Source organism: Numida meleagris, chromosome 1 (genome assembly GCF_002078875.1).
Source record: "Numida meleagris isolate 19003 breed g44 Domestic line chromosome 1, NumMel1.0, whole genome shotgun sequence".
Classification (NCBI taxonomy): domain Eukaryota; kingdom Metazoa; phylum Chordata; class Aves; order Galliformes; family Numididae; genus Numida; species Numida meleagris.
Genome location: NC_034409.1, coordinates 70083773 through 70107937, shown reverse-complemented (window position 1 = coordinate 70107937; position 24165 = coordinate 70083773). Strand labels below are relative to the sequence as shown.

The 24165-nt window shown below is 44.6% G+C and overlaps 1 protein-coding gene across 3 annotated transcripts in view; it reads right to left on the bottom strand.

Annotated features, from left to right (window-relative positions):
* The window catches only part of PARVB (parvin beta), a 58956-nt gene extending 35096 nt beyond the window's left edge, over positions 1 to 23860 (bottom strand). The window contains exons 1-3 of one of the 3 annotated variants that reach the window (XR_002437321.1): positions 23571 to 23821; positions 3126 to 3215; positions 411 to 481 (exon numbers count right to left, since the gene is read on the bottom strand). Coding sequence is in view for 2 of the 3 variants with exons in the window: in XM_021392760.1 (XP_021248435.1) it covers positions 411 to 481; positions 3126 to 3215; positions 23571 to 23685 (276 nt within the window). In the remaining variant the exon portion in view is untranslated. Of the gene's footprint in view, positions 1 to 410; positions 482 to 3125; positions 3216 to 10374; positions 10511 to 23570 lie in introns of those variants that run through there. The other 2 variants (XM_021392760.1, XM_021392755.1) reach the window with 2 other exon arrangements.

Below are 24165 nucleotides of genomic sequence, written 5' to 3'. Positions count from 1 at the left end.
GCATCCCCTACCATGCGCTTGCTCACTTTGGTCTGACTTTTGCCTTCCTTGAAATCTCTCTAATGCTTTCCAAGGTTCCTTTCTTGTTTTCATAGAGATAAGGAACCTACGTTTATGTGCAGTGACCTGCAGCTAGATCCAAGTTAAGCTCTGATCCTCACTTTAATAATCACAAGAGTATAAATGGGCAGTAGAGCTTTACTCCATAACTACCATGGGCACTCTGACATTCAGCCTTTTTTTTGTTTCTCTTATTGCTGCTTTTAGTCTTACCAATACCATCCTTGTCTGTGTCTTCAGTTTTCGAAGGCAGACTTCAGTAATGAATTGTTCCTCCTTAGTTATACACTTGGTAAACAGCTTGTAAATGACTTTGGCTAAGTAGTTTAAGATTTTAAGAAATATCCTACCTTGATCAGTTCTTTGAACTTAGGGTCTTCTTTTGAGTTAGGATCAATCATAGTGCGTTCCTCATTCTCCTCTGTCCAAGTAAAATGGGAAACTAATTAGAACAAATGTACACAGCTGAAATACTGCAACAATTACTGCGCATGAAGTGGCCTGTCAGCTGATTAAGAAATGACTGTGTCCAGTCATCATGCTGGCAGGGGAATATCCAGTGATCAGTGTTAAGCATTTTTAGACACACAGAAAGATAATAACTTCCTAAAATACGACTGTTTCCACTGACCTTCTCCAGCTCAGAATACATCAAAAAAATCACCATCCTCTACATTTTGTGGGGCGTGCTAATATTAACATGCCAAAAAGGGCAGTCAGTTACTTTCCTCTCTCTCCTCAATTTGTATATAATTTGTTTTTTAAAAAAACCTCACTAAATTACACTGCCTTGAAGAGCAAAGCAAGATTATGACACTACAGCTGCTGAGACTTGGGCTGACAGTTTGTGTCTCCAAGTTCTGCTTCCCTGAAACCTAGCACATAGCAAGGGTCACATGCACATGGCCCTGGGTGTAAGAACTGTTTAACTTCTAGAAAATGAAAATGACCTGAACTTACATCAGTTCAACTTCTTTTTGGAGGAGGAACATAAAATACATTTTTCATGTGAATAGTCTCTTCCATTACTGTGAGATGGAAAGATGTGAGAAATGCTCCCCAGTGGCCAGCAAGACAACCACAAGAGGCAAGAGTGTAAAGATTAACATTTAGGATGGATGACTCAATACTGAACAACTGGTAGCAAAGTCAGCTTAAGCTCACTAAGGCTAACGAGCAACCAATCTGTGGCAGAATTATCTTCACAAAAGCATGTGTGGACAGATACATCACATGCATGTATAAATGCTCCTGTAGATATGGATATTAATATTTAAGAAACACCTGGAGCAAGTCTTGTATTTTAAATTTTGCTGCTTGCTTGCAAGTAGTAGACCTCTCCCTGCTCATTTAGTAGTCAATTGACAGCTGTGATCGAGGTTAGATCTGTTCAAGGGGACAGCAAACACTGCCCACTAAATTATCTACAGAACTCCTAAGTTTATCTTGAGAAGCAATACAGAATTCTATTTTCTGTTTGGTTTCCCAATTCCTTCCTGTGTGACAACAAAGCAGAATGAGTGTTTGCTGTGCCCACAGGTCAGGTCATTGCTATTTTGGATAAAAGAACTCTTTAAAATCTAACAATAATTCATCATAATCTACAGTGCCTTGCTCTTACAGCAGCATTTCAATCCCTTCCCTAGCCAATGGGTAGTCTTATGGCAACTTTGGTCTTACAGTGTTAACTTCATTACTCTCAGATGACAAATATAATACTCACATTTCATAGCTACAAGATAAACTATACCTCCTAACTGTGTTACCTTGGGTTTTTCCCAGCCATTTGGGTTCAGTATTTTGCAATGTCCCTATTCTTTACAAAAAAAAATAAGGCCCTTCTATCCACACACCGCAAATTTCCCAAAACCTACAGAGAAACATGATTTTTTTTCTGCTGCTTCACCCCCTTCCCCCCCCCCACCATTCCTTTACTTCCCCATTACTCCCTGGGATGAGTCAAGAAGTCTAGCTGTAAGGAAGTGACACCCACTACACACCCAGAAAGCTGCTAACTGAAATCCTGAACAAGATTTGACCCATAATAGTATACAATTCACCATGAAGTTTTCCTTAAGGATCACCAGTTGTCATGGCTTTGCATGAGAGGCCTTCTGAACTGGTTTTATTGTTTGCCTCCATGATAGCTTGCTTCAACTAATTCTGTACATTAAGAGATACATTGTCAGGAAAGGAAAAAAAAAAGTTATTTCTTCCAGTAAGTTTTATACAATTCCTATTTCTATTAAATTATGCTGCTACTCTTTAAGAGACCTGGTGGGGAGGGGAACTGGAATTTGAATACTTACATTCTTTCTACAAAGCATTCCTTGCTTTACATATAGAATCATAGAATTCTAGATGTATATTTTCATCCTAATCATATTTAATTACTGATTTCAGCATCGTAAATGCTGATCTGTTCCTTATCAGATCCCATTTTGCTGCACTATCACTTACAAAGTGGCAGAAGTAACTAAAATAAGAGCATGGCATCCAGCACTTAAGGACAGTGAAGAGCATACTTTGAGTCAAGGCACTTTAATGGTTCCATAGGAACCCCAACACACTCTTCTGCTACAGACTTTCTGTGAGTTGATCCTTCAGTTCCCCAACTATATGTGGAAAGATACTTTTTCTTTACCAAAGGAAGACGTCTGTGAGGAAGCATAAAGAGAGGGATGCCCTTGGACCATGGGTTAATGAAACTGAAGCAACTCTTAAGCAGACAATCCCAGCACTATTTTCCATCTAATTCTTCACAAAATTGCAACTTTCGGTTTGTTTTCCAGATGATCAGAGAAGAATGGAAATCGTCTGCAAATTCATTGAGCAAGTCAATTTTCTTGTAAACTACCTACTTCAAGAATACCTGCACAGCTGGCACTGCTTTTTAAATTCCATTTTACCCTTTCTAGTTTCAAGTCTACAACTGACATACAACAGTTCTCAATTCTCTCAGTTTCAGCTGAGCAATGTGTAATCAACAGCAAAGCAATCAATACGAGGTCACAGTGGCCACCTTCATTAATAATTGCATAGTCAAGGTCTGTAGCATACTGTACCTAAGAGAGTATCTTCTGGATGGATGTCCACAGCGCTTGGGTTCATTGGTGCATTGATAGCATTTTTACCTTCTTCTTGCAGGTCACTCACTGAGGAGAAGGAAAAAATAGAAAGACAGTCTGAAATAAATGCAAAGTTTCAGATGTGAGGAGGTAGAAGAGACATAATAAGAGCAAATATCTTGTAGATCCATTTCAAAATGAACCCAAAGTTTACAAAATGAAGAACTGCAGCTGCAGTGGAAAATAAAATCTAAGAAACACCCACCTACAGCTTCTTATTAAACTGAGTCAAGTCACCAGTCTACCAGCTGAAAATACTTTGCAAGAAACTCAATTCTGTCATAAAAGTAATGTCAGACTGCTTGTTTCTCCAAAAGGAAGAGGTATGAGCTTTGTCTGCAGAATGGACAGATCTAGAGCAGACAGTTAACTGTAAAATCTAACCCATTTTCTGCTAGCACTACCACCACTCATCACCACTTTTTCCAACTGCAGAACACCAAGAGTTACTATTTGCTACCGTCTTCATTAAAAGCCTCAGAGAATCCTACCAAATATATTTAATTCTTGCATTGCCAGATGTAGCATGGTCTGGTGAACACAGATTTGGAATCTTTCACACTCCCAAGCATACAGCTCTCAGTTTGACAAGTCAGTACGGTACCCTGCATCATCAAGAAGGATATCAAAATACCTCCTTACATATTGTCACGTGGGAGGAACTGAACTTGTGTATAAATACCAATTGCTTAGTATCATAGGTCTTAACAGTAAGAAAAGTACAAGTAGAGCTATAGTACTTTTATGCTCTCAGAAGTCTACCTCCCTCTAAACTCAGAAAACAACAACTTACAGTGAACCTTTACACATACATGCATCTGAAGCAGGAGATACAAAGAGACTGCAGTAACTCATTCATTAAGTAACAGTTCTGTGTAAGCATTGGCTAAAAGCATTTGTGCATGGCCTGCTCTCTACACTGCACACCTTTTGCAAGGGGAGCAGAGGAAAGTTCACAACTGCAAACCAAACACAGCATTTGCAGGCTGAGATTTAATCACATGATTAAACGTCATTGTTAAATAAACATTTAATTGCCCCTTTTGTGCATTCATTCTTAGTTTGGGAAAGCTCTCCAAAGGTCGGGGAGCTAAGCAGCCTCAGTCACCAGGCCAAAGAGCTTTCAAAGCATGCCTTACCCTGCCTGTTTGCACACTCTCAACTACGCCTTCCTCCCTCAAGCAGCTCCTACAGGACTCACCAACAGGAATACAGCCACAAGAAAGCATAAGAAAAACTATGTGGAAACTGGATATCAGAGGTGAAAAATTGTAAATCCTTCTTATGGCTATAAATGCCCAAATTCCACTTAAAATCATGCTTCTTTCTAGACGTACCTTTCTTTTCATTCTGAGAGCATTTCTGCCATCTGTGAATGTCAAGCGTTTAGTAAGATCAGAGCATCAGTGTACCTAGTGTCCTACAGATGCAGAAGAGATTTACTAAGCTCCTCAAGGCCGTGAATGGTATGCTACAGAAACAAATTACTGCATGCATCTAAGACATAAGACTTTTAAATGCAGCTGAACTGTTTTTATTCCCAAAAGTTCCATTACGATATACTTGCTCATTTTGCTTTAAATATCAAGAAGAACCCTTCCTAACATAAATATCTTGTTCCTAACTATTTACTAAACAACAACAAAACAACATCAATATGGATGTGTGTATTAAGCCTCCTCCCTCAACACCCCATCACAACGTGGAGAGCCACATAAAACCCTCATACTTGCCTTCAGACCCAGCGAGGCTCTGCTACAACAGGACCAGAGCATCCTGCTCTGCTGCATCAGCAGCGAGCCTCCCAAAGCCTGCTGCCCAGAGAGCCCATATTACAGAGAGCCTGCATGCCACCTCCTTAGCTTAGGAAAAGATTCTTGCTGGAAATGCAATCTCGCATACCTCCTTTTTTGCGCCGCTTACACAGGAGCCCTGCCATGTTGGCCCTTCCAGCACCCAGACGTCTGTCGCACGCATCTGCAGACAAATGGCACGGATGGGCTGAGTGCTGAAGGGGCAGTGGCAACTGGACGAGGGGCTGACACCTCACGGCTGCCAACGCCTCGTTAATTTGGGCCCAGTGACATAGGAGCAGGCACTCCGATAGCTCCCAGCTGTCAGGTGGAGGCAGGCGCCAGGAGAAGGGAACCCAGAGACTAGCTCCCAGCAAGGAATCTTCCCTCTCCCTGTCACTTCTGCAGATGGCTGAGTGCCTGGTGTGGCTGGCTGCTGGCTGCCTAGGGCAAGGACACTAACAGCCCTCCACAGATAGCATTTTTTGCATTTTCTCTGCAAAGAGTTTCCTGTGGCTAGATTGGCAAACACTAGGCTCTGCAACTTACCAGCAACAGTATTTTTACTGTAAGGTTTATACTTAGTCCCACATGAGGTACTGCTGCTGTTCCTTGCCTGCTATCCACCTTCCCATTCACAGATCCTCTTCCTTTCCTCTGCCCTTTCCTGCAAGAAATGTTTTCTCCTGTTGCACTGGAGCAATTCTTTGTCTGTTCTCCCAAATGAGACCCACAGCAAACATCCTTCCCTAAAGCCCAATAATTCCATTTTACAGGGCAATCAGGAAACCTGCAGTAAGGGACAACAGCAGAGGCAGGGGATGGAGCACAGTCAGGGATTGTGACCGCTTAGCCCAGACTGGTCCCAGCAGACTCAGCTTCTGCTCCGGGCCAGGCTGTTTGCTCCACCAGCACAGCATGCCACAGCAGACATCACTCAGCCATGCCAGCAGATCTCCTGTGAGCTGCCCTAGCACTCAAGGAATGGTCCCCTGCCCACAGACAGTGTGCCCCCACCTTGACTCCCAGCACAGGCTCTGCTAAATGCTTACAGCCTTAAGGTAACACTGGCTGAGAGTCTAATGACTGAGCTGTGAACCTCCACAGGGGAACCCAGGTGTAAATATAGGTCCAGAAAGACGGTGCCTTGGAAAGAGCTCTGGCAGAACTAGCTTGGATTCCTCCCACATGTCTGGCTTGGGATCCCCACTCTGAGCTCAATTATCAGGCTAGTCCTCCCAACTCCTTTGGGCCCTTGACAGCCAGCACTACTAGTAAAGTCCAAATGCAGTGACGGATGGGCAAGTGGCCAAGGCATTCAGCCAAAGCCCCAAGTATCTCCCTCATCCAGAAATTCACATTCGGAAGAAAAAGGTCACTTCTCTACCAGTCTCCTGGAAAGCAGCAAGGGGCTCCTGGCAGCTCTCTGAAGTTTAAACAGTCCCTGGCAGTACCAGCAGTCAACACAATTTTGTCACGGCTGGAGCTGTGCTGGCCTTTCCAAAAAAATTAATATAACGAGCAGATTGCATACACACATGCAAAGGAGCACTACATCTGTAAGCCAGGCAGGCTGTGTTGGTGCACGGGATTAAATGCAAACTGCACAGAACACCAGCAATCAGCTGCAGGAGGCTGGAAGCAGCACCATGGCTGTCAAGCATCTCTCACAGTAGGAAAATGACCTTTAAAGTCAGCAGGAGCACTGAAAGAAGTCTCTGCTTTTTCCTTTTTAAGAAGGAGCAAACCGATGGCAACAATCTCATCCTTTCTACCTTCAACTTAATAATTCTAGTCTAATTAAAATATATATTTATATATATATATATTTATAAGGGCACAGCGCAGTTTACCTCTTAAGTCTTTACTAGTCTCTGCTTTGCTATTCAAAAGCTGACCACAAGCTTCAGCCTCTTACAAAAGCAAATGCTACTTAATTTTAGCCCTGGTTATTTCTGACTGCAGGGCTCAGCCTCCCCCACAGAAAGCAGCAGCTGCCACAGAACCATCACAGGGCTCCGGGTACAGCGCTTCCCTTCTAACTCAACCAGCGCTGAGCTGGCTCCTCAGCACTGCTGGACCACAGCTTTTACATTTTATACTTTCAGCTCATGATTAAACCCTAACTTTGAAAGCTATGAGGCTGGTTTGTTATTCTTGGCTCTACTATTCATGACTTGTTCAAGTAACTGTCATCCTCTTTGGTACAAGCAGCATGCAGAAGGGAAACGTGCACGGACTGTACAACAAGCAGTGCACAGAAAGCATTTCTCGTACTCCCAAAGTCTTACTGCTCTTCACAGAGACACAACCAGGACCAGGGGCACTTTTTCAACCAGCCACTCGCCTGCCTGCAACTTGTATCCTTAGAGTTCGGGTAATGACATGCAAACAGGAGAGTAAATACAAAACTCCACTGCTACCCCACGCAAACCAGTGGCACAACACTCCTTTGCTCACACCTCCAGAGGGATGTACACACCAGACAATTCCTCCTGATGGAGCAGCCAACATACAAAAAAAAAAAAAAAAAAAAAAAAAAAAGAGAGAGAGAGAGAATTTTGCAAAAACTGACATTTTCCAAGAAGGCTGTTGTACTGGCACATGTCAAACTATCCCCAAGCACAGTGCGTGGAGATACACTGAGACTCTTTGTCTCTTTTCTAGGGACAAACCACACACACAGCTCACCAGCCTCTGCTGCATTTCAAATCGCTTAACATTTACAAAAGGCTCTGAAATCTTTTGATAAAGACTGAAGGAGAAAGACAAAGCCTCCATTAATTATAACAGAGAATTAATAATCCCTAGGCAGATCAAAGGGAAAGACTTCTTCAAATCCACATAAAGGCACTGCACCAAGGGACTGAATTCAAAACAGAATAGTAATAAGGGAAATTACTTGTATGCTCTAGCAAGCAAAAAAGGCACTCAGAACAGTCTTTGGCACTTGAAGACTTAAGGCTAAAGACAGCTTTTGGAAAAGAGCTATAATAATCCTTTAGTCTCAGTCTCAACAAGCAAGCCGCACTTGCTGATATGGACACGTTAAACTTAGAAGGATGAACGTGGCCTATTCTGTGACTGCTTGAACAAAGATCTCTCTCACACTTTTGTCAGTGTTAAAACTGTATCTGTTGAGATGGCAGCACAGGCAATATTTTCAGCCAGTCAAGAAACATTTATGAAAGACCGGAGCTATGTTTTGCATGGGATAGTCAAATACTGTTTTCAGTTTTTCTCCCTTGAAAATTCTTACCTATTGAGCTGTTTTTAATTGTGGTGATGAAAATAAATTGCATTTTTGGTGGGTGACACCTGTGTTGAGATAACTAATACCAACATTGCTATGGCTGTCCTGGGCAAGCTCTTCATATGCAACACCCTGGAAAGAGGAAGACAGTGTTATGGGTGGAAAGACATAACCTTCGAGTGAAGAGCTCCAAGCAGACCACAGCAACCACAAGCAGCTTCCAACATCACCAGTAGTGGCAACTAAACACCAAACCAAACAAAATGAGAATCTGTTATTACTAAGTGGAAAGATTTTTAGCTGTAATGGCAGGGCTGACTTTAATGCAGCAGGAAAGCTGAATCCTACATAAAGACAGCTGCTGCCTGCTGAACTAGTTCTCCGCTTCAACCCAATGTTCTGCACAGCCCTGTGGATGCTAACATGGGTGTTGCTATGACACAAGGAAGCTCCTGTCCTCATCCAGCCACCATCTGCACTGTTAAACCTCCCCTTAGCCCATCAGCTGTGGGCAACACAGCAGCCAACTGACTAGTGCTGTACTGATGAAATAACCAAAAACGACCCCCACACAGGTATCAATTTGGCTCTGGTAAAAACTGACAAAGCTGGAGATGACCCGCAGCTGGATGGGCACAAATCGACGGTGATAAAAGCCAAGGTGAGCCCACAGTATCAATGCAGAGCCATTGTGTACAGCTTTGGGTCTTTCCAGCAGTCCTGTCAAACCTCCTCCAGTCTTCCAGCTGCACAGGACAAGGCAAGAACTCATCCTGTCTGATTTAGCATCTTTCTGCTTCACTCATGCAATAGGCCTAACACCAACTCAGTAAACACTTAATCAGGAACCCAAAGAAATAGGTTCTGTGAGGCAGAAAAGCAAGACACATACTTAAACAGAGTATATAGAGAGCTTTGGAGCTGAAACAAAAAGTCCACCTTGGGACTCATCATTTTGTGGTAAGTCCCTGTTTCCTGTTTCCTTAATTATTGCGCTGAGCCATGCTTATGTAGCTGTCTGCACTGGGCAGGCATCCAGGCTGCCAGCAGAGGGGTACTCCAGACTTCACTTCCATCCCCTGCTGCCACACGCCCCTTCCTCTTTCTGCACAGAACCCATGCTATGACGCAGCATGGGCACAGTGTGGCTGAAAACTAACCAGATGAGACAGGGAAAAAATAGTTAATTTTCACCATGCAGATATACAATGGCTGAAAAGAAAAACGTGGCAGAAATAAGACTGAGGAAAAGAATTATGTTTAAAACTATTTATAAAGCTACAAGTCAGGTTTTCAAGTAAGGAAAAAGCCACTAAGTAGCATACCGTGCAGCCAGGCCAAACTAGTCAGCTATGCTTCAGTCCCTCAGCACTGATGTTACAGTAGCAATCCCACAGCACTGATAATGTCGCAAGTTCTAACACCAAAGATAAGGGGCACAATCAAGTAGGGAACCACACATTCACAGCCTAGTAACTTGGTCTGAGATCCCTACCTAAGCAGACTGATTTCAAGGAGCGCCAAGCATCACAAAGACTTCTTTAACCAAAACGCACTCCAAAAAACAGAATCAACTCAATAAGGTATGCGAGTCTGATGGTTCCTGCCAAAGCCAGTTACCAAGAGAGTCAGTATCAGAGCTGAAAGCAGTACTCAGGCACAGAGGTGCCCAGTCTGTTCATTCAATTATTGTTTTCTCCAGCATGACAAAATCAGAGAGAAAACAGCACTGAAGTTTAACACGTCCTCCAAGCTTTTTCTCTGATCCCATATACAAATTTAACAATGCAAAATTCATCAAGTAGAATGCTCAGTATCAAAAAAGTCAGTACTGTTGCTCATGGTAATTAATGAATTTTACAACTGATTTCATTTCCATCCTTCCACTGCCTTCTTTCTGCTTCTTCCTCTTGATTTGAGACTTCCTTTATAGACACCTGAATGAAACTCATTTAGCCAACTAACAGCATGAGCAGTTTTACCTGCATCTTACCACCTTCCCCATGTCCTTTGCCCCCCTTCTCCAAAGGCACAAAGAGATTGACAACCACCAAAAGCAGTCTGCTGTGCAAACACAAAAACATTTCATCTTCCTTCTTCTTCTGAATATGTCAAATGCAGAACAGAGGAACAGACTCACTTCTGAAGGCAGCGATGGCCGGTGAACACAAGATGTAACAGAAAGGCACTGTCTTCTCTAGCTGATGGTACAGAACTCAACAAGCAAGCTCCACAGAAACGGAAAGGAGGCTACAGCTATGACTTGCAATTCAAAAAAAGCATCTTTTTTTTTTGCTAGTGCAACTTGATTCTACAGGAAGAGTAAGCTGAGATAAATGATCCTGCAAACCACAAAAACTGCATGTGCCTAATTGCTGGAGTTGCCCAAATGTCACCCAGAAAGACAAGGAAAACTGAAAAAAAAACTTAGGTGTTTGCAACACACGTATTTAGGATTTTCTGGTGAATATTAGTGTTCAGTTCAACAGAACACACAAGACCAGGAGAGGGATATGCAGTGCTTTGGACTTCAAACTTTATTCTAAATAGCCAACCCAAAGTTTTCTGAGTACCTTTTGCTCCTACCTGCATCCAGGGCAGTAAAGATGTGTACTGAAAACAAACTGAAAAATCTCACTAAACAGGCAGACTGCAAAATACAAATAAGTTTCCTCAATGGTTTCCAGATCAGTAATATGTGGAAAATTATTTCATTTGTTGCTTACAGGAAGACTGCCAAGGCAACCACTCCAGTGATAAGAGCTACAATCTCACAGTAACAGAAAGTCCGCATTTCAGAGCCCACAGTCAGATAAAAGTCAGTCTACAAGGAAAACGTACAGTGAAAGTAAAAGCTCCCATAAGACAATTCAGACAGTTAATACTGCCTGGTTTAAGCACGAAATAGACACTATCATTTCCTAACCAAGTCGCCGAAGATCACACTGAAAAAAAGAAGCCAGGCCTCACATTGCCATTCCAGTTCAGTCTCCCAACACCGTCCTCAAGCGGTAGCAAAATGTGATCATGAAACAACAGCCAATCCAAGATAATGTCACATTTCATCAAGTATCAAAAAGATGTCCAGTTGTATTATCTGTTTATTTAGCCAGCACACCAACATTTCATACAGTGTGCAGTGCAGCTTTCTGTGGTCTCTTTTAAAGGCTTTGCATAGATAAGAATCAGGTCTTCCAAGCTAGAAAAGGTGGTGTTCCAGTGAAGCTAGACATCTTAAAGACCTCTGAGTTTAGCTCTGGCCAGTCCCAAAAGAGTTTTACAACTACACAGCCTCTTTGACACCCACTCACATAAAGAAGCAGCCAGAGCAGCAGAGTAGTAGAATCCATGCCTTCCTTCTCACTAGAAAGGCAGAGAAAAAGACAGAAAAAAAAAATTGTACTCTCACTAGTACCTTGTGCAGAAAGAGTCAAAGGCCCCTGATGAGAAAACATAGTTCCCTTGTACACCCACATGCTCAGAAATCACTGTGCCACAGACATGGCACTGTTGTGCCTTACGAGAGACATACTTACTCCAGCCCTTGAAGAATGTAATTTCCTAGGAAGCCACAGAAGATCACAGAAAAGCTCAGGATGGAAAGGACCTCAGGAGGTCTCTATGTGAGCCTCCTCATCAAAGCACAGTCAGCTCTGAGATCAAACCTGGCTGTCCAGAGCTTTACTCTGCCACGCCTTAAAACCTGTGGGAATGGAGACTGCACAAAGTCTCTGGGCATCCTGTCCCACTGCTTCATAGTCCTCATCATTAAAAAGTTTCTCCCTTTATCCAGCCTGAATCTCACCAGGTTCACTTTATTCCTCTTGTCTCTTTCCTCCACTTTGCAAAACTGTGAAGAATCTGGCTCTATCTTCTCAGTAGTCTCCTCGCAGGTTCTAGCAGGCTGCTTACAGAAAATCTCCCTGAACCTACCTCCTCCCCACACTCAGCAAGCCCAGCTCACTCAGCCTCTCCTCAGAGCAGGAATGTTCCAGTCCCAAGACGTCCTAATGGCCCACTGCTGAACATGCTCTAAGGTTTAGTCATGTCTTTCCCGTACTGAGGAGCACAAAGCTGAACATAGTACTTCAGCTAGGATCTAGGAAGTGCTGAGCAGGGGGACACACTCTTCTCAACCCACTAGCTGTCCTCCTGCTAATACAGCCCAGGAGACAGTCAGCCATCTTTGTTGCAGTGGCACATGGTCAGCTTGAGGCTCCCCAGGGCCTGCCCAGCAGAACCTCTCCCCAGGCAGACACCCTGTGTAGGCTCACAGCAGGATCTTTAACCCCATTTTCTTGCATGGACATCAGCTACTCTGCTTTTACTCTTCCAATATGATACATATAAAATCTTTCACATTCCAAATCCCACTCCACAGAATCATCTGTATAGCTGTGCTGCAACACAGCAAATTGTTTGGCCTCTCCAAAACAGCAGTGCATCGCCTGTGCATTCAGCATGTAAGTGGAATTCACACGCTCAAGGTGGTTTCACAGTAATTGTGTTTTCATTCTTTGACAATCCTCTTACCAGCCACTGGATCAACATCACTTTTGTTTTTCAAATCAAGGAGCCCAGTGAGGATGCCTTCTACCAGGATGCTGGCATGTAACAACAAGAATGGGAAGAGAAGTCTCTAAGAAATGCAATTACAGAAAAGAAATACACACTCGCTTCTCCTTGGTTAAAGAACAGACCCCGAATTGTATCGCCAGATGTTGGTGCCTGTGACCTGTCTGGTAACATGTAAATGACAGGAACTAAGGAACCAGAAATACACAATTGAAAAGATAGTATGTAAAACAAACGTCTTAAATGCCAAAATCATGGTTTGGTCAAACACAATTCCTTTGCTTTCTTACTGCTAATACTAATGTCAGCAGAAAACAGTCACCACAGTTAAGTTTTTTAAACTAGACGATGCTAAAATAAATGATACGTAGAATCCAAAATGACTATTTAAGCCAAAGCCCCTCACTGAGTTAATACAACTACACCTGCAGTACTGCAGTAAAAGCAGATATTTTCAAGACAGTGGTCTAATCTTGACACATTGTAAATGGCCAAGAGGGAAACTGTTAGTGTGAATCTGTGTGAGTAGGAAGAGGAAAATCTCACAAGCACCCAGTTATCCCAGACACTTCATGGAAACAAGTATATACCTTTCTACTCCAACCATCAAGCTCACATTCTTGATAGTGGGCACCAAAGGCCAGTGCCTCTTGTCTTTCCAGTACCATCACTCTACCACCCTTGACAAGGGACCCTCAAAGGACTCAGCTCCACAGATTCAGAAAAACGTTGCTTGGAAGGACTTGCAAAGGTCCAGCTCAAACATGCACTATCGCTGTGTCAATGAGATTACGTGACTGTTGCCACTTTCACATACCAAAAAAAAAGCCCTATCAGTTCATGCAGCAGACACTGCCAGACATGCAATTGAGGCAGCCTGGTTTGCTCACAGATAGTCACCTGGCACAGCAGGACCAGTCTGAGCACAACATCTTGCATCCAATTAAAATCCATTTTCCCCAAATACAAGGCTTCATTATAGTCAAGATTTCTGACAGACAGAATTCACTACAGATTCGAGATATACCTACATATACAACTATGCCTATGCCTATGTGTAAACATTCTTGCATCCTGCCTAATTTTCCAGTGGAATCGATCCACTACAAGAGTATTGGGAGCAATGCATGGGGAAGAATGCCAACAGTAGCCATGAGGGGCAATTTTACAGGAGGAATATTAAGCAGGAAAAGCAACCCTGGATGCCCTGGTACTTTCTTTTATTCTACCAATTCTGAAGGAAACACTGTTAATTTTGAAAAGCTTCACTGTCCTTAAATCTGCATCCTGGACTAGGCAAGCCTGAGACCAAACACCACCATTCTATTTTAAAAGTGACAGGAGTCTGCATCTGTTCAATAACATATATGCATACATCTGCCAAACAGACCTAGTGGAAAGACAGCTTCTGAGGTTTACACATTTTTCTATTTTAAGACAGTGAAGAAGACTCTGTGCTCCATAGAGACATCAGAATCACTCTCCTCTTCATCCAGCTCTCACAGTTTCCTTTTCTACTCCAAAGAGACCACGTATGCAACCATCTCAGCTAATAAAAAAATCAGTAATAAGGCCACATGGCAGCTAGAATGGATAAAACACTATTTCTTTTCTTCAGTGTATTTAATTACAGTTCAACTACTGAAAGAAATAAGAACTAAAGAAAGAACTGAAATTCCAGGAGTCAGAACAGCTCACCTATTTTATAAACAAAACACAAGCTATATCTGATCACCAGGCAGGTTTCAGGGATTGTCAGGAAGCTTTTTTTTTTTTTTCCTCAAGTTAGAGAAACACTCACTGAGAGGTAAACCTGAATTCCCAAAGATCCTTTCAACAGCCCCTGACAAAGCCAAAACCAGACTGACATGCCATGGCCTCCCTTCTGAGCCTAAAGGCTCTGGAGAAAAGTCTGCAGCTGGCGTATGGTAACAAATTGCATGTCCAGCACTTATAATTAGAAGCTTTGCTGTGCAGATGTATGTTCTCCCATGAGGAAGTGACAGTGATTTAAGGGCCCAGAGCTCCAAGCCAGCAAATACTGCCAGGTGCGCATGTTCTCTCCACATCTGGTTTTCAAAGCACGACTTAGTCGGATTCAAACTACAACATACTAAAACCACGTATATTAGCCATAATATTTCTCCACTTTAATTATATATGCATACAAGAGAAGTTAAAAATTTTGTCTCACAGCTTTCTACTTTGCCAACAAGAGTCCAAATTAGGAAGCCTACATCTGAGCAGGCTGAATGCAGTTCACCCCAGAGAGATCCCCCGATCATTTATCTACAAGTTGTGCAATACAGAGGTTCCTGTTTCCCCTCCACATACAGCCCACTCCCAAAGACAAACAGGGTTCACTGTCACCCACATCAGACTGGCTGGTTTAGCTCCCTTGTCCACAGCTCAGGGAGCAGTCGTGGGGCTGGTGTGTACTGTCACTGGGCAGCCTGTCATGCAGCAGTGGCATCAAGAGCCAACCCAGTTCTCACCATGCCCTTCGCCTTCCCTCTTCCTCACTACAACACATGCCATGCTTCCCTCCATCTCCCATGCCTCAGCCTAGGGAGAGCCGATGCCACATCTGATGACAACCAGAGGCACGTACACCACAGTCACAGAGGTGGCATGTAAAGCAAGGGCCACTGCACGTATGTGCCGTCTACTGAAGGAAAAACCTGCTGCAGATATGCATACTTTGCAAATTATAGCCAACAGCTCTGACAACTGCATCGCCTGATTTTGCAGTGCCCTAGGGGAAAAGCTAAGCCTCATCAGTAACAATGCACACATACAGCACATTTCACAGTGCAGAGAGAGAATGTACAAGAGAGGGGATACGCAAACACAAAAGACATCACACCAAAGAGTGCAACCGGAGCATGGTGCAGAGTAAGGCATATTATTTCAGTGAACACCATGACAGATGATCAGAACCTGTACCATCAATCAAGTCCAGACTAGCATGGGTTGATAATAGGTCAGATCTTTCTCTGGAGCCATGCGGTTGACTTTTAAACCACCGCTTTCTTCAACCAAACATCTATTTGTTCAAGGAACTTGGACGTTTGTGATAATGAGCAGAGGTCAGCACAAGAAAAAGCCTTTGGGAGACACCACCTCCCCTTCCTACCTTCTTTGCTTTCTGGCCTCCAGAAGCAATTGTGAAGAGTTTGAGGGATGGCCTTTAGCTTGCTGGTGCGGTGAAGACCAAGGCTCGCTGGCATAAGAGCTCAGAAAGGTTAAAAATGCTGGAAATTGAACAAGAGTCCAGGATTATATGGAAAGGTTGGAGTCAACAGAATTACCAGCAGCAGCAAGAGCAACAACAAAAGCAGACTATCCTATATGAAAAAGACTCCACCTCCTTATATGTTCATGTCATATATCTATCTATCAGTACTATTCTGTCCCCACTGACATACCATTCCCCAGGAACCCCAATAGAGACCACCCCTCAGAGGTTTATGCTGGCAGGTCAAGACTCCTATTGGTGCCCCAGAGATTTGAACACACAATTCCCTTTGAAAACCAAAAGCAAATCCCTCATGTGTAGCTTTTAAGTACCAGCCACAGTGCTGTTACAGCCTGCAAACTTGAGGCTTCTCAGTTGTGTTCATGACAACTGTACACAGAAGATATACGCACAAAATTTTCATCTCAGTGGAAGAGCAAAGCTCTAACTGCTGAAACACCAGTCCCTCTAACCAGCAGACTCTGCCTCTCGCTGGCCTCACTGCAGACCACATAACCCCAGATCCCTTAGCAACAAGTTGTTCTGACATGCTTCTGCAATGGAAAGAGCTTGCCAGCTAATCTCCCAAATCTTCCAACATCAAGGTATGACCTAAAGCTTAAAGCACTGTACTGAAAAACTTGAGCAGCTTCATGTGTTTTTTGGATCAGCTGGCCTGTAGCAGTTCTTAAAATACATATGCACTGCTATGCATAACTATACTTAGTCTTCTAAACTCCCGTATTGCCGACATGCAAATGAGTAGGGTACATTTGTACTTATAAAGAGATCTAAAGTATCACAAAGAATCTTAAAGAAAAAACAGGCACTTAAAACAGCATGATAACAGGCACTGCAGAGCACAGCCTAATCTCCCTGCACAGACCCACCAGCAGGATCAGGGATCCCCCATTCACATCGTTCATCAAACAGCATCTGCACAGACTTTGCATGAGGTCATACACAACCCTGCAGCTCCCCCGCTCCGTATCAGCTCTGCGTGCAGCCCTCCATACATCAGTCTCACAGGGCTCATCCACATGCTCCTCGTAACAGAAACTGCCAGATGCTTGCGTGCGGGAGTCTCTCCCAAGATATCAACATTAACCAATCCTTTAGAAGTAATGAAAAGAAACAGATATCACTGGATGATTGCCTTGAAGTGAGGCAGCTTAGCTTTTAAAGAGAAAAGAAGTCACTCTCCAATTCTTTGCATTAGTACTTCTAAGAAACTCTGAAATCAGGCTTTGTAAAACTAAGAGTGTATATAAGCACCTTGCGAAGGTTTTATTATAAAATATACCACTGTTCTTACAATTAATTTTATTTTAATGGTTTTAACTTTAAAAATAAAGCAATTTTAGGATGTCTGGTTTTGTTATATAACAGCAAGTCCCTTTTTTTCAATCCAGACTGAAGAGCTGCAGAGCTATTTTGCATACTCTAGCTGCATCCTGTCTGGAAGAAAAACTTTCAACTGTAATTAGAAACTACTGTGCCAGTGAGTTGCCTAAAGTTGTGTTGGACAAACCATCTTCACCTTGACATGGTTACAAGAGTAAAACATGCTTTTTATGACACTATTAAAAAGATTATTCTTGTTCACATTACATTTTGCAGAGACACTGACACAAACTATCTACAGCAAAACGTTTGCTAGAACAGAATACAAAATCAGAACTGAATCAGGCACTGCTCTAGCAAGACAAGGCTGAAGACAGACCTGGTCGGAGGTACTAAAATGAGCCCTACAGGAAAACTTAGCAATTAGGCTGCAGGTTCTGACTGGAAATGTAGGACTCACTCCCTAAGTTTAAATTTATAGCAGAAAGGATAAGTTCAACCTCAATTTGCTTATGTCTGCACACATGGATGTGTACACATTATCTAGAAAGGTATGTGGCGTCAATATCATTATATGCCAATTCTTCTCTTTAAAAGCAAGTAATTCTGATTAACCAGCCTCCATCTCATCTTCTGATTGAGTACTGCAACAGCAACAGCCCATGAGAATGCGCAAATGCGCTTTCCTGCCAGTATCCTCTCAGACTGCGGCAAACATTCTTGAGTGAACCAGGAACACAGAACTCAACCCTACACACTCTGTACTTGTCTCTCCATCCATCTATAAACTCACTGCCACACACTACAAGCACAGAGAGTAACTTAAGATGGAGTGAGTTGTAATACTGGTCTATTAAAAGGAAAAGCCTTAAAATACAACCACTATCAAGTCAGCAGATAGTCAGAAGCAACCAGCTGAAGCTTATATCACATTATATCTCAGAGATTTGTGAGAGGGAGATTTGCTACCTCTGAGGTGAGAAACGCAGGAGCAGCTGGTATCTATAGGCTACTCAGCACTTCACTGCTTGTCAGAAACACAGACACCCCTCAGGAGCATAGCACAGGCACTCAGGAGCAGTGCACTCTGTCCTGAGCGTTCTGGGCACCAGCTGAATGCCAAAGGCCAGTTCAGCGACAGAGCGGTTCGAGCAATTAGTCCTCCAGCAGCAGTTCATGAAGCAGGACACATGGACACAGCCAGCACAAAAAGCCATCAGCATGGCAAAGAATGCTTGTGACCAGGACAAATCCTCAATGTAAATAATACTGCCAGCATGAGTGCCACCTGCAAGGTGAATGAAGATTAAGTTAAGACTGCCTTACCGCTTTCTATCTTTCTAGGATCTACGTTAAAGGCACCTCTCAGAATCATTTCAAAGCTAAATACTTCTGTTAGAAGTCTCAAGCAGCCACTAAAGCAAAGCTGTAACACACTGAGACAGAGGAGTTCAATTTTTTTGCAGTGCATTCACACCAATGCACCTCTGGAGACTGCAACAGACAGCACTGAAAAGAGAGCTTCTAGCAGTGTTCAGTGTATCCTGTTCAAATGAAAGAAGATGAGATCTGTTTTCCAAGCTAACTCCAATTCTCCCATCCTGTTGTGTTCAAGGGGACACCTCAGAGTTGAGATGTGCTCATCATACAAAAAGGCAATGAGGTAGATCTAAGGAACTTGTTTCTGAACCTCTTCCCTCTCCGGAGAGCAATTACCTGCACAAGCAGCCCCATCAATTTTAAAGGAACGATAAAGAAACGACTTCTTCCAATCTAATTCTGCTTTTGAGCTTATTTCCTCCTGTTCTTCCCTTGAGAAAGCTGGAATGGATTGGGCAGCACAAGCAGTTCCACCTGAACAATCTGAAGATGAGCTTCAACTTGTGCAGAGCTGCAGGAAACAGGCAGGCAATGCAGCATCTCTGCCCAAGCACCCCGACAGTAGAGAGGCAGGAAAATATTCCCAGACCCAGTGTATCACTGTTACACACAGGCACAGACCCTAAAACCAATCCTTCAGTCTGCTCTGATATGCATAAAGCTTTATATTCTGCAGCTGCGTCCTGCAGCAGTGAGTTCTCTCCTCTATTGATAACAGGCAGCACCATACATTGCTCTTTTCTGGAGTATCTTCCTAACCCCTACATCCACTCTCAATTGTGTCACCGGGAAACAACACTGAGCAATGAAGTTGTACTTCACTGTCTGATTCCTCCATAAAGCCTATATATAGATACACACACGGATAATAATAGAAGGTTTATTTTCCTAAACACCTGCTGCCCAAGTCTTTCCTACAGTGTTATGAGGAAAACAAAAGCATTGCAAGTAACCCAGCATTGAAACTTGCAGAAAAACAGCTCCCTTATTTCTGTTCAAGGACATCACTCTTTCAACAACAGGAAAAAGGAGATATGCGTATTTTTCAGTTCCTTTTATAGATGAAGATAAAATACAACATTATTCAAAACAGTATCTTTTAGAGGGTCCAAAAAGTAGCTCACAGACAGCACCCTGCTATGGGCTCTACCAGCACCCCAATAGCTTCCTAAGCTATTTAAAGCTGATGTGGCACAGATCTGTGTTGAAAGCCCAAGATACACCGAGACAGAAATACTTCACAGTAACATCAGGCAAACTCAGATTTTATGCACATTTCCATATAACCTAACGTGGGGAAAAACCGTAATCCACATGGTGACATGAGCACTGGAATTAACGCATTCTGGTTTTCTCAGGATGTGTGTCATGACCCACTGTAACACAGAGAAATACACAACCCCACACAGCGCTCTCTCCATAAACAGTTCCTTTTTTCTTATAGTTTCCCTCCCACATGGGCTTTCTCCTACCCTACAAGGGACGAGATCACTCACAGCTTTTCCTGCACTGGCACTCCACTGAGGTTTTTCTGTTCTAACAGGTCGCTCATTTTGACTAAGTTTGTGGTCATTTAATAATCCTGATGGCTGGCAGTTTTCTCTCACGGGCATTTTTAGCTAAATTATGGGTTAAAAACATTCCTGGGAAGGAAGAGGAAGGAAGGAGTCAAACAGACAGTGAGATCACACACCATGGCCATAGGAAATTGGACTAAAAACAGTTTCCCAATGAACAAAAGTGGTTGTTGTTTCTTTTAAGTCAGAGTTGATTAATAAGTCAGTTCAGTCATAAAAATTCAGAAACAAAGTATAAGATGCAGTGGTGTAAAGCAAAGGTTTAAGGTACAAATTCCAAGTCTTCCTCAAGCAGTTAAACAAACGTTGAAGAATTGGGCCTGAAATTGTAACCCCACCTCATCTCCAGGCACCTGCTAACAAAGCACTACACTGTGCCACACTGCTAAAGCAGGAGTAGCAGCAAAGTTGTTTACAAGCGACAATCAATACCTCGAATACCATCATAGTTACTACCAGCACCATACCCAGGAATTTTATTTACCGTCCCACAAAAAAGAAAAGTTACAAGCTTACAGTGGCAGTCTTGATAAGCCTAGTGAACACACCTCTCTGAATATAAGCTCCCTAAAAATAGATTACAGCACATTATAAAGGACTTTGCCAAAAAAATATTTACACTCCGCTGCTTATGGGTCGATAGCCACACATTACAGTTGTTTATGGCATGGATGCCAATCATGATGAAAAAAAGAAGCCCATATTAAGTAACAAAACCTTTTTCAGCATCATTCTATGGATCTCTGAGCTACATAGCTCATGAGCAAGTCATGCACAAAGAATAAAAGGATTAATATAACTGGACTACAACTGCTGCACAGACCAGTTTAAAGGTCTGCATATACATACAGTCAAGATGGCGACAGCAGGCTTGTCTTCATGGTGTGATACAAAAGACAGGCCAATGAAAACAAGATTTATTAAGAGTTCCGGTTTGCTTACTTCTCATGCTATTAGAGGCAAGACCGGTTTGGTTGTGGCAGGTCAACAGCCAACCTTTCAAGTTGCTGCTGTGGAGAGCAGTTGGTGGGAAGGACAGTAGTTAGTCTCAGAAGATCACTGACCTCTGCTGGTCCACTGGGAGCTGAGCAGCAGCTGCCTGAAGTGAGGCAGGGAAGTCCCCAGGGGTGGAGCGGCTCCTCAGCCCAGGAGAAAGTTGCCCATACAGTTCTTATGTGGTCCGTCAACTCAATTCAATGCCATTTCGGTGAGCTTCCAACTTACTTCTGCTTCACAGTCACATACCAAGACTAAGCTTCCAACCCTGCAATTTGCTCCTGTGTCCATGTCCCAGTGCAAGCTTTGGAAGAGCCTCTCTCCCCAGCGCTGACCCCACCCCAGCACCTCTTCATGGCTGAGCACTTGGTCCCCTTGGTCAGGGCTGTGTTCTCCATGGACTGCATTTCAGAGCCACCCCACCATGGTGCACAATAACATGCAGAGCATGCCTTCCACAGGCCTTAAAAATTCCAACACAGGAGAACCTAGAAGAGCAGTAAGCTATTTCCCCTTAAAACAGCAGCACCACAGTGCTGTGCATAAACACGTCATGAACTGCGCAGAGGGGGTGGTATCCAGGCATCGGCACTGTCTTTTCTCTGTTCCCCTTGTCAAACTGGAAGGAATACTCTGACTAAAAGCTGAGTCATGCATTTCCATTTCCTTCCTGTCACACTGGCAAAAGCATGACCACGTTTTCTATCACTGCATCTACAGGTCCCCAAAGAGCACCAAAGACAGCTGCTACAACTTGCTATCCCACAGCTAAGGGGAGCTGTGGCCACATGGGTTACCAAAGCAGTAGGCAAACTCAGCAAACTGAGACAGTGTCCTGAGCCCATTCCCTAATAAACATCATCTTGCCATGCTGAAGCTTCTTGTTGAAGAAGCGGAGCTGTCAACCTGCTCAGGCTTAAAAGTCACTTTCGAGTAAAGCACGTTTTCCAAGCATGTGCTGCCATCCCCTCCTGGGGATGGGCTTTCTCCAACACCTTCCTTCAGCAGTAAGTGACATCACCGGAAAGGCACAGCTGCTTCGGCTGCTCCTCAGCACAACCACGACGGAGAAACTTGATTAAAAATAGATAATGGAGGAAATACCAGAAAGCCACACCAAAACAGCCAAGAGAAGGAAAGGGATGCAATTTCCTTGAGCTGTGTTTTTGAGGGCAAATATCTTCACTGTTACCAAGCTGCCTTCTTAATATAAGGGGCAGTGAATAGACAAAGCATAAAGCACACTCGCTCAGAAGACCGACACTGGAATTACCTCCCTACCCCGTGCCCATCAGGCACCAGAACAGAGCCAAGGCCAAGGTTAACCCACCCAAAAGCCCAACTGCACTGCAGCATAAGGAACCAATGTTCAGATTTCACATGTGCAGATGGCCACAGTTTGGAACAAGGGGATGAGTTTCTCCACAGAAGTGGGTGTTGGGTCAGTCAGGGAATCAGAGGGCGACAAGTGTGCTGTCCTGGAGGAGCCGACGCTTAAGGGAAAGTTATAGTTAATGCACACAGGGCCAGACCAGACCACCTTTATCACGTCCACTGGCAAGAAGACAACTTCTTTTTTGCCGATAGGGAGCCGCGCTGCTTCACAGCAAGCAGTCCTATCTCTACACAGCCTGCGGTGCAAACAGGCAGCTGGGAAAACACGCGGCAGCAGCACCCGGCGAGGAGGCCGTGCCAGGGGCGGCCCCACGAGGCTGTGCGAGCCCCAGGGTGGGCGCAGCCCCACTGACAGGACCTCCTCCGGGCGCCGACCGACTGGGGACGCCAGCACCCTCGTGCCCTCTATTACCCACGCTAAATGCTGGCACACGGGGGCTGCGTCTCTTTGCTGAACCTATCTATGGAAAAGCACGGGGCAAAAGAACTGTAAAAGCTATGGACAGACCGGGAACAAAACACAGGTGGATTTAATCATTCCCTCACAGCTTTACTATTCTCACTGAGAAATAAAGACGCCCACAACCACCTTTATTCCCAGAAGTTTATTTTACAGAAGCAGGGTCCGGGGTTCCCCTCTCAGGACCGGCCCCGCTCAGCGGCCGCCGAAGCGACCCAACCACCTCCACGCCCACCCGGGCGGCCGGGGCCCTCCCGCGCCCGGAGAACAAAGCGGGTCCAGCCCCGCCGCTCCCGCCTTCCCCCGCCGCGGGTTGCCCGGGAGGGAAGGGGGCTTTGATGCGCTTTCCTCTCCCGCACGGGCGAACTCACCCTCCTTGGCTTTCTTCTTCCTCGCCAGCGTCCCGCCGAGCTTGCCCAGGAACGACTCGTCCTTCTTCATCCTGTGCGGCCGCAGCGTCGGGGAGCGGATGGGAGCGGATGACATGGGGCTCCGCTCGGGGCAGCCCGCCCGATCCCTGCCCTGCCCGGGGGGGCTAAAGCGGCCCGCGGAGCCGAACAAAGCCCAGCAGCGGGGAGAGCGCCCGGCGAGCCGCGAGCGAGGGCGAAAAGCCGGAGGGGAGCGGGATCGGGAGGCGGGGGGCGTGCGAGCGGCGGGCGGGCGGAGGGCAGGGGGCGGGCTGGGAGCCGCCGGCCGCAGCGCCCTGCCACGGCGGGAGGCGGGCCCGCATGGCAAGCCGGCACGGCGCGCCGGCACGGCACGCCGAGAGCCGGGCTGCTTCCTCACGGCGCCGGCGGGCAGAGCGTCTCACGGAACGCAAGTAAAACAACGTAAAAACGTGAAGTTTCATCCAGCTGTGGTGCTGTGGGCAAGGCGTGCGGTCCCGGCGGAGCGTGTGCGCACAGAAACGGGAGATCCTGGAGTTTTCGTTCTGACTGTACAGCACGGGGCAGCCTGACACAGAGA